A 12,113-nucleotide genomic window follows, 5' to 3' on the forward strand; every position below is an offset into this window, starting at 1 on the left:
GGTCAGCATGAAAATGTCAACAGCACGCCATTAAATGCGCAGCTGGAGTACTGATATGTACACAGTAAAGCATGATTAAACACATATGCACACAAATATATACACATATGTACATACATACATACATACACATATTTATAATTACACACAGGCACTTGGTGGGCTAATAGCGGCGCCGCCAGATGCTCGCTAATTGCTGCAAACACTTCAAACAAAAACAAAAATATGATAATAAAAATAATAATCACAAATTGAGTTACGAACATTTTTCCTCATATCCCCGGACAGACATTTGTATGAATTATATAATATTAAATTTATTATTTTTATTTATATTAATATTCGCCACTCAGCTGCGGCGGCCAATTTACGTGACAATCAAGTGAAGTTTGTTTAACCACTTACAATTTGTTGCTATTGTTGTTGTTTTAGCCGCAATTATGTGGTATTATATTTTTCATGTCTCGTTTTAACTCTGCTGCTTCTTCTTCTTCTAACATTTTTTCTGCGTTTATGCGCCATAAATATTTTTTGTGTCATTATTTGTAAGCGCGTGCAACAAAAATAAATGCGAATAGAATATATTTTATATTTGCTAAGTCTTACCTGCTTGTGTACCAACCACAACTCAACAACGAAACACAATTAAAGCAAAGGTCAGTTTCGAATGTCTATATTTGGATAAAAAAAATATATTTAATGTGCACGAAAGTGTCGGCTTATTTGCTAGTGACCATAAATGAAGAATTGCACGCATAGACACATACATATGTATATACATATGTATATGAAGAAAAATACATGCACCAGTACATACAAGTATACCAATTTATACATAAATATGTATGTATATACATATATGTATGTATGTACATACATATGTATTGTATATGTATAGAATTGATAAAATTTTAATTTTATCACATATTTAAAAAATTTATGTATTTTAGAAGTTGATTTAAAACAGAAGAGTATGATTGTGAGGAGGATAATATCGTACTAGTTCGAAACTAGCTACAAAAAGACCAGTCTGTAGCTAATGTAATTAAATATTATTAAACTTGTTTCATAGAGTTTGTAGAAAATAATGGTGAACTAGCTCGATACTAGTTACATAAGGACCAGTCTCTAACTAACATTATTTCAATCGCATAATTGCGTTGAAATGTAATTAAATATTATTAAACATATTTCATATAGTTTGTAGGTACAAAAGTTTAACTAGGCCGAAACTAGTTACATATGGACCAGTCTGTAACTAATAATTTTTTTAATTAACTATAATTTCAAATAGTTTCCAAAAAACAACCAGTTAGCCACTGGTTTCAAAATAACTAGTTCCGATTGTACTAGTTGCAGCTTAGTACAAAAAATATTAAAGTTTTAATATTTTTGCATAACACGTTTACTTCTGATATATGTATATTGATTTGACTGGTTGCAAAAACACTAGTTTGACACTAGTTCATAAACGTAGCTATTTAAATTTAAATAAAAAGTAAAAGGGTATAATTTTTCTGCAATTTAAGTTAGGTCTCTTATAAATTTTTAATAAAAAAATGAAAACGAGTGCGGAGCCCACAGCTAGAATTATGCAGCCTTTGTACCTTAAGACCAATATGTAAATGGGTGCACACAATTGACGTAATAGCATACGCAAATTATTATCATAAGCGCAAATACTTCCTCAAAATGCTAAGCACGTTGCTCAGGTTGTTGTAGTTAACACACTTACATACATACATACATACATACAGTGCTTGCAAGTGATTTCTTTAAGCAAGATTTATCTTGAATTGTTTCATTCATTTTTTTAGGCGTGCCGAGTTTGTTAATTTCATTTTCGCTGATTTTATACTTTTATACATTTTTTTGTAATTTATTTTTTTATTTTTGTGATTTTTAAATTTTTAAGTATTTTTAATTTTTTGTAATTTTTTTAATTATTTTATTAATTTTTAATCATTTGTAATTTTGTTTTTAATTATATTTTTATATTTTTAATTTCTATTTATTTTTAAAAAATTATTTTTGTATATGTTTTTATTATTTGTTTTATTATATTTTTTTAATTTTGTTTAAATATTTTTTTTAATTTTTTTTCTTTTGTTTGCTTAAGTTTTAAGTTTATGCTAAAAAATTTCAGTTCACGTACGCAGCGCCTTAACGCGCAAACAAACTTCACAGGCACACAAGCACTAGTATCTCGAGTCAACAGCAATAACTACGAAAGCATATAAACAGATATAAAGTAATACACACATACACACATACTCAAATAACTTAAACGTTGAAAATATATTCCACTACACGCAAAAGTAAGTTGACTTTTCGGCCATAAATTAAGCACGACAGTGTTTGAACAACGCGTCCTTGGCAAGTGTCAAGCTCAGCAGCGGCAGCGGCAGCGGCTGTGACAAATGGCTAAGCAAGCGTTGGATTTTGGGTGGAAGTTAAGGCGCTGCTGATCATACTGCGCACATATTAATGAACATATATGGCACGGTTTAAGAACTATATCTATAATATAATATCTATGTGTGTTTGGACATACATATGTATAGGCAATGACAAATGTATGTATGTGTGTATGTGATAAGCAAATTTGTATATAAAGCACACTCTTTGCCGGCATTAATTTCTCGATTATTCGTCTTTGTGAATGATTGAGACACTAGTTCAATAAACTGCAAAATTGTCTAAGCTGTTACGCCCACAAAATTATAATAAAGTTAATATAAAGTTCATAAAATGGGTTCAAGTGTTTTAAGGCGCTGTGGCGCTTAAATAAGCAGGTTTATGAATTTTTTGTTTTCTTTAAATAAATTTTAGTTTGTGTCTTATGTTATGTTATGCTATGTTATGTTATGTTATGTTATGCTATGTTATGTTATGCTATGTTATGTTGTGTTATGTTATGTTATGTTATGTTATGTTATGTTGTGTTATGTTATGTTGTTAAGTTATTTTATTTCATTTCTTATTTTCATTTTATTTTTATGTTATGTTATGCTACGCTATGTCATCTTATGCTATTCTATGATAAGTTATGTTTTTTTATTTTCATATATTTTTTATTAATTATTATTTTTTGAATACTAAATTTTTTTTCCAATTTACATAAATTTTTATTTCCTAAAGAGTTAACTTCTTTTACATAGCGTGTCACACATAACCGCCAAATCCCCTCAGCCTTCTTAAAACGCTTCCTTATACGCCCGTAAAAGCACGTGGCCAAAACCACAAAAAAATCATACAACAACAACAAAAAAATATATATTTAGCAAGTAATTTAAATAAATCAAAGCAGACGCACGCATTGTCTTCCGCCCGCAATTGCACACACACCTGATTACTTACACAAAAACACATATACATAAACATATACATATGTATGTACATATATGTATGTACAATATATACATATTACTCATTACTTGGCTACGCATTACATTGCTTTGTCACAAAGGCCTAAGGAAATAAAAATACATGAAATTAAAATAAATTTTACTTCCTTTAAATTGCCGCGATATCAGCGCCGTTCCGCATGCAATAAATTATTTATGACATGCGCATATACACACATACATACAAACAAACGTCTGTATGTAAAAACGCACATGCATGAGCGCAGTAAGGCACGCTTGAGCGAGTTGCATTTCCCATTTACATAGTTGAAGCGCTTGGTAGGCACACGTGTGCGTTTGTAAGTATTTGCATAAGCATGCATTTCCATATACTTACTTACTTACTTATGTAAAATGTGTAAGCAACCCCAGTCTGAGGTTACGTATACGCCCGGTCGGTGTCGCGCCAGCATTTGGTTATTCAAATCACTTGCAAGCATCGCGTAAACGCTTGTAAATGAGGAAATACATTTTTTTCACTTGCTTGTGAATTTTTTTTGGGATTATGTGGGCGGGAAGTGGGCAGTTGAGGTAGCAGGAAAAATTTAAAAGTAAGTGAGGAACAGCAATTTTGCATAAGGAAGCAAAGTAAGCAAAAAATGGAGTATTTTAGGGGAGTAAAATGTTTGGTTGCAAAATATTATTGTATATGTAGGTTGTTGTTGTAAATATAATACTTATTTACATAATGCATACAGATATAAATAATATGCACATACATATGTATGTATGTATGTATATCACCTTTTTGGGTGTCAAAATTTTCCTTACACAGAATTTTTGCTATATTAGCACCTGGTATAAGACTAGATGAGCTTCTTTTCTTTTGATTATCAGATAGATTTAAAAATTAAATGTTAACAATTTGTTAAGCCTGAAAAATGTTAAACAAATACTTTACTCAAAATGTTTGTGGAAACCGTAGGGAGCTTTTTACAAAAATTCACATTTTATGTTATCAAAAAACAGTCTGGCAACCCTAAAAAAATTTAAAAAATATATAATACTCAAAATATTTGTGTGAGCCCTTGGGGACTTTTTATAAAAATTCACATTTTATGCAAACAAAAAACAGTCTGGCAACACCTAAAAATATTATAAACATACTTTACTGATTTATTCATGATATTTGTGGGAATCCTATCGATTTTTTTAATAAAAATTCATATTTTGTGCAATCGAAAAATAGTCTGGCAACGATACAAAATTTATAAACATATTTTATTGATTTATTCATAATGTTTGTGGAAACCTTAGGGCACGCTTTTATAAAAATTCACATTTTATGTAATCAACAAACAGTCTGGCAACCCTAAAAAATAAAAAAAAAACAATAATTTGCAGTTACTAGTGAAGTTTTTAATAAAATTTGTGCAAATTTAATGTCTTTGGTAATCATAATATCAGCTAGTCAATGAAATTGGCGTTTCGGGTATGATTTTTTGTTATATTTTGGGTAGTTAAGCTCAATGAAAATATTAATCGATTAAATTAATTTTTAAATATATTTTTCCTTCAAATACTCGAAACATTTGGCAACGATAGTGAGGAAAATTTTTTTATATTATAATTATTATTTTTGTTTTATTTAAATTATTATTTATTATTTTTTATTTATTTAAATATTTTTTGTTATTCTTATTTAGTTTCATTATAATTTTTACTTCCAATAATAACCAAATAAACTGCTATTTGATCATAAGACTCAATACTATTTCTTTACTTAGCCAAATGCTATCTGAAATGCGATCGAAATATCTAATTTATTATAGAATTTTAACTGCCAAAATCAGTAGCATAGAAACAAAATTATGCAGAGATGCTAACTAGCGCCAAAAATACAAATTGAGAAGCAAACAAAATCCTGAAAAAATTATAGAAAAACTATATTGAGCGCAGCACATACTGCCAATAATGAAATTACAATGAAATAAACTATTTGCAAAGCTAATTTGTACAAATAAACATGTGCCCAGCCAAATTGGCTGATTGCCTGCTATTTACTTTAAGGTACAGCAAACACAAAGAAACAACAACAAAATCAATATTTACTTTTCGTTCGAACGCAGCGAAGTGACAACAACAGCTGACACTGTCATAATTTGCGCGGCGAAAGACAAATTTTTATTTGTGTCTCCCACAGAGGGATTAAGTTGAATAGAAATTCAGATTTTTCGAATATTTTGACTTGAACGCTTTATGATTTATGCCAACAATGTGCACACACGTGTGGGCAAGCGCTTTGTCGTGTCGGCGATTTACTAGCCAACGCGATAAGGCATGTAAAACCAGAAGTGTTAAGCGCGTGATGAGTTTGCTAACAACTTCACGCGCCTATGCCCAAGGACGCGCACGCCAACAAGTTATGCATTTTAATTATTGATTTCCAATATAATGTATATTATTATTCAGCTTAACACTTCACACGATCTTCCACTAATTAACGCACTCTTCCGTTCTTTTGCTCTTACAGACAATTTGTTGGCCGCGCGCCACAATCCAGCGCATCGTAACAGCACCTCGAGCGACGCGGCTGCCAGCGACGACCTCAACTCCAGCTCCAGCAATGAAGATTTGAGCGCCGTCTATGCGGTGATGTCGCAACCGGACAAGAAAACTGGCAACAAGGCACGCAGAAATCGGCAACAGCGCCGCCGCAAGCGTCTCGACGAGCAGAGCGCCGACCAACTTCAAGCCATTCCCATGGATGTCGACGAGGACAGCAAAGAGAATCGACGTCCCGCACCACAGCACGCACATCAGCAACAACAACAACAGCAGCAGCAACAACAATCAACAGCAAAGGCAGCCAGCGTTAATTTGCGTAAGCAATGCACAAAGGCAGCCGCTTTGAAAGCGGTTAATAAACACAACAGCGGCAACAACAGCAGCAACAGCAACGCAAAACCGAATAGCGGCGCACACGCGCTCGCCAATTCAGCATCGAACTCATCGGTATGCAGCGCGCTCTCCTCGGCATCATCCACATATTCGCTCTCATCCTCGGCCTCGAGCACTTCGTCGGCCGCGAGCTCACCCACCAATTCGGCGAATTGCTCACCCACTGCCTCGCCCACCGCCAGCAAGCGTAATGCAGAGAATTTCCGCAAGATTGCACGCGCACTCGCACCACCGCTGCGCCAACACACCAAACTGAATATGTCCGAACACGAGTTGGTGCAACAGTTGCGCCGTTACATCATCGATCCGAATTTGTTGCGCGTCTACGGCTATCCAGTCGAGAGCGCTATACATGAGGGCTGCATCGAGATCTACAAGTGTCTGCCACGCCCCTCCGGCGTACATACACATCACTCGACAACCAAAACGGATGTCGTCAATACAGTGGACGGCTTGCAAGTGCACTATACGTCGAACAGCAGCAGCAGCACGACAACTAATACGGGTTTTAAGGCGCAATGGACGCTCGGCGGTGACAATTCAACCGATTCGGGTCAGGGTTCGGGCGACTCCAGTCCGCCTTCAATGGACTCGGACTCGAGCGAGGCCGGTGAGGATGAACCAGCTACCACCACTGCCTGCTTCACACCCGACGGCAGCTATCAGATATTCTCACAGTACGATCAATCGTTGGAGAAGCAGTGTGTACGTTGTATGCGCACCTTTCACGTCACCGAGACCGGTGAGTACCTCAGTTACGAGAGCTGTACTTTCCACTGGGGTAAACTGTATAATCTGTATACCGGCAGCAAGGGTTACACGACACAATACACCTGCTGTGCCGGCACCAAGGATACGGAAGGTTGCTCGCGCAATCCGTTACATGTGTGGACCGGCGCTGTGGTCGGCATTAATGGACCCTATAGCGATTTCGTGCATACACGTGCACGTTGCGATGACAAGCCGACCAAAGTGTATGCGCTCGACTGTGAAATGTCCTTCACGGGGCGTGGGCTCGAAGTCACTAAGGTGACGGTGGTCGGCCACGATGGTCAGCTCGTGTATGAGCATTTCGTACGACCCGAAGTCGAAATTGTCGACTATAATACACGTTTCTCGGGCATCACCGAGAAAGATCTCTGTGCACACTCGAATAAGAACGTCAAAACGCTAGCCGAAGTACAGCGCGATCTGTTGCAGCTGATCGATGCCGAGACCATACTGATCGGTCATGGTTTGGACAATGATTTGCGTGTGCTGCGAATAGTGCATAAAACAATCATCGACACATCGATCGCATTCCCGCATTCGAGTGGTTTCCCCTATCGGCGCGCGCTCAAGAACCTGACGAAGGCGTGTCTCAATCGCGACATACAGTGCAGCGATGCGGGCCACAGCAGTTTTGAGGATTCGCGCGCCTGCCTGGAGTTGATGCTGTGGAAAGTGCGCAAGGAAATGCGACCGACGGCGTATTGAGCGGCAAGCGAGCGAATATTGAATATATATATGTGTGTGTGTGTGTGGGGCGGGTAAATGTGAAACAGTGGGCTGTTTCGCAATGTGTGATTGTGTTTGAGTGTGAGTGAGTGTGTGTCTGCGATTTTTTATACATACATATACATATTGTATATTGTGTTCGTGTGCGTATATTGTAACTTTTGCTGGTTAAACTTGTAAATGAAAATGTTGTTGTTTTATTTTTTAATTTACAAGCTCTCGTTTCATTTCTTACTAATTAATCAGGCATACAAATACACTTACATACATACATGCAATTATACATATGTTATAATATATGTTGTCAAGTTTAAAACTTGCTTGCGGGTCCAAACGCCGTTACGCCCGCGTGAATTAATTCAAAACCGTACCAGAAGAAAGTGGAAAATCTCTTTATTATTCAAAAGCTGCTGATGTTCACATTACAAAAATGGAGCGGAATTTTAAAAAAAAATGTACTGATTTATTGCTGTGATTTTTTGCACTAGCGCGCGCTGTTCTCATTTATAACTTTCAGTTCACCACCTTCGTAAATTCAAATGAATCATGATGAGTGAAATCGAAAAAGTTCAAGAAACAAAAATTATGTTAAATATACGAAATATAGACAAAAGTGAAATGGATTCAATTTTTTAACAAATTTTAAATTTTTTTTAAATGATTTTATTTCAAAAAATTTTCAATATTTTTATCAAATGACTTTTTTCAAAATATATATTTTTTTTAATAAAATTTTTTTAATTTCTCAATATATTTTTTATTTTCAAGAAATTTTCAGAATTTTTTAATATTACTTAACAAATTTTTTTACAAATTATTATTGTTTTCAAACGTTCGAAAAAGTGTAAATTTCGTAAATTTCAAAAATTTTCTAAATATAGTTTTTTCAAAAACTTTTCAAAATAATTTTTTTATAAAGATTTTTCAAAATATTTTTTTTTTATTCGTTTTGCTTTTATTATCGCAAAGTATTCTTTGTTACAAACATGTTCAAATTTGAAAAACAATCTTAACAAAACTTTTTAAAAATTATTATTGCTTTCAAACGTTCGAAAAAGTGTAAATAATGTTATTCTTGTTCGAAATTTAAAACTATTTGTTTTCAAAAATTTGTAACTTTTTTCGAATTAGTATTTTTTTATACAAATTTTTTAAATTTTCCAAAAAAAATTTAAAGAAATATTTCAAAAAATTTTGGAAATTGAATTTTTTGCAAAAAAATGTTTTGAGAAATTAAAAAAATATTTCGTTTTCAAAAAATCTTAAAAAAGTTTAAAATAGTTTTTTACGAAAATTTTAAGAGTTGTTAAATTTTTCTAAAGTTGAGAATATAATTCTAATAAAATTCTTAATTTTAAATAATATGTTTTCGAATTACTTGTTTTTTTTTTTAATTTTTTTAATACAACAAAGTCATAGAATTTTTTTCTTTTTTTTTTCTTTTTCTTATATTTTTTTCGGAATTATTTTATTTAGTTTTCATCATTTTTTAAATTATCAGCAATAATTTAATTATTACTTTGTTTTTTATATTTTTTCAATTTTTTTTCACAATGGTTTTTTAATTTTATTTTGAAATTTTTTCGTTTATTTTTTTAATTTTTTGAAATAAAATTTTTTTTGTAAAAATTGTGTAAGATTTTTTGTAAAATTTCACTCCAATTTTGCCAAAATACAATTATTGTCAATACAAATGTACAACAGACAAAAATATATCGATTTGCAACAACATTCATAAGGAACCATACGAATATTATTTTATGTATTTGCATTTCATACATTTTTTTTTACAAAACGTACACACAAACACATGTAAATGCTACGCTAAAGAATGTAGTTAAAATTTTACATTGTTATTATACATTTTTAACATTGTTAAAATACGTACGATTCAACATTTGACTTTTTAGTTCATTAATTTACAATTAATTTTCCATGATAACATGTTATTTTTTATTTATTGACGATTACATCATTCATTTACGATTAGACAAAAAATTATAAAAAAATAAAAATTAAATTTTAAATCAAAAATTAAAAATTTTATTAAAAAGCAAATAAAATTTATATAAAAAAAAATAATTAAAAAAATTAATTAAAATTAAAAAAACTAAATTTAAAAAATTAATTTAATTAAGAAAAAAATTAAAGTAGAACACAAGAAATGCCCAAAAACTAAAACATACCTAAAAGCACAAAAAAAATATTTTTTTTAAATTGTTTGTAAGGTGGTAACACATACATATGTTGACCTCCCACCATTTCATGCAAGTTTAGTTTAGTGATTTTTTTGTAATTGTAATTGTAAGTTTACTACGATAGCGAGAATATATAAAAATATATCATTTTGTAAAAGGAAAAGCAAGAATTATAAGCTGTAATTTTTTTGTAGCATTATTGAGAAAAATATTTTTTTTAATATTAAAATTTTGCATTCAAAGGCAACACTGGCAGCCAAAAAGGGTTGGCAAAAAAGCAATGGAGAAAAAAACAATATTTTGTACAAAAATGTTGCGCTGTTTATTATATTTAAACAAACATGCATACATATGTATGTATGTAAGTAGAAGGAAAAAAGAAAAATTGAAGTAAGAAAAATCAAAGTAAAAAAAAAAACAAAAATAAAAATATATATGTAAATGCGGGGTGAAAATCAAACCGTTTGTAAAAAGATGTTCCTAGTTTTTAAAAAATTATACCACATATACATACATACATGAACACACACACACATATGTAGCACAAGCTGAGCATAAAAGGTTGTTAATTTTTCTTACGAAGCGAGAAAAACGCAAAAGCAGCGAAAGCAAATCTTACTTTAACAAACGTATGTACATATATGAAAAGCAAGGCAAAGCAAAGCAATGCTGTTATTGTTGCTTTTATGTAAGTTTTTCTGTATTTTTTACTCTATTATGATTAACAAACAAATTTTTCACACCTTTTTGTATGGCGCACATTTTCAAAGTGTCTACTTTTCTATGAAGAAAACGTAAACAACAACAACAGCAAAATGCAAAAACAACAAAAATACAAAATGGACAACAAATCAATTATCAGCAAAACTTAAGCCTTGAAAAGCAAAATGGTAACAAAATGCAAAAACAAAAATTCAAAAAAAAAAAAAAACTTAAACCTAACGAACATAAAATGTCGTTCAACACTTTTGTTGAGATATTTTATGGCTGCTAAAAAATAAAGCTCGATTTATTTTTTACGATAATTTGAAACAAAAACAAAACTATCTTTTCATTTTCACACGCCACGTGCATGCAGATGCAGTGGTATGAGTGGTGGTGGGAGGGGGAAGTGATCAGACTACGAAGAGGAACCGTTATCAGTATGGGTAGGTATGTGGATAAATTATAGAATGGACCAAATATGTCAAGAACTTCTAAAGTGAATGATAGACGATATCTGTTCTGACCAGTTTTAATCTCAAAGGGGTTTGATTATAACGGATGATCCAAGTAAATGTACTTTTTTCAATAGCCACGACAGATCACGCGTGTGTCGTGCCAAGCTGTCATGTTATTTTTGTTCAGTAATGTTTGGCATTTCATGGAAAGACTTACGCTTGAACAATGTTTACAAATCGTTCAACTTTAATACGAAAATTCGCGTTCTATAAAGACTTCGTTTCAAGCGCTTCGCTCAACTTATGGTCAACATATTCGGCCTATTGATATGGAACGATTTGGCGTATTTTACGTCGAGACCTTAAATTGAAAGCGTACAAAATGCAGCTTATGTAAGAACTGAAGCCGCTTGACCTTCCCAAGCAACATCGCTTCATTTTATGGGCTCTTGAAAAGTTCCAAGAAAATCCGACGTTTTTGAGCCAAAATTTTTCAGCGATGAGGCCCTTTTCAGGCTCATGGGTATGTAAAGAAGCAAAATTACCATATTTAGGACAAAGAGCAATCCGCAGAGATTTAAGAGCTGACATTTCATTCAGAAAAAACAACGATTTGGTGTGGTTGGTCGGTCCATATTTCTTTAAAAATAATGCCGGTGAGAACGCCCGTTATCCCACTTTGATTACCGACTATTTGATGTCTGACCACTTCCTACAGATCGCATTATCAATGGATTTATTGAGAGAACACTTCAGTTAATAGATAATTTCACGTTTTGGGTCGCACGATTGGCCACCACGACCATGTGATATCACACCATTACACTTTTTCTGTGGAAATATCTAAAGTCTAAAGTCTATACGGAAAATCCCACTTCGATACAGGCCTTGGAGCCAAACATCACGAATGCCAGTTACCAGTCGAAATGCTCGAAAGAGTCATCGAAAAC

General features: G+C 32.8%; 1 protein-coding gene across 4 annotated transcripts in view; it reads left to right on the forward strand.

Annotated features, from left to right (window-relative positions):
* The window catches only part of LOC120776185 (protein kinase 4-like), a 133,004-nt gene extending 124,508 nt beyond the window's left edge, over nt 1–8,496 (forward strand). For all 4 annotated transcript variants that reach the window (XM_040106805.1, XM_040106806.1, XM_040106807.1 and 1 more), the window contains one exon: nt 5,881–8,496. In XM_040106805.1, coding sequence (XP_039962739.1) covers nt 5,881–7,784 — 1,904 coding nt within the window. In that variant the 3' untranslated portion in view covers nt 7,785–8,496. The remainder of the gene's footprint in view (nt 1–5,880) is intronic.
* Nucleotides 8,497–12,113: the final 3,617 nt, after the last annotated feature.

Source organism: Bactrocera tryoni, chromosome 4, assembly GCF_016617805.1.
Source record: "Bactrocera tryoni isolate S06 chromosome 4, CSIRO_BtryS06_freeze2, whole genome shotgun sequence".
Lineage (NCBI taxonomy): Eukaryota > Metazoa > Arthropoda > Insecta > Diptera > Tephritidae > Bactrocera > Bactrocera tryoni.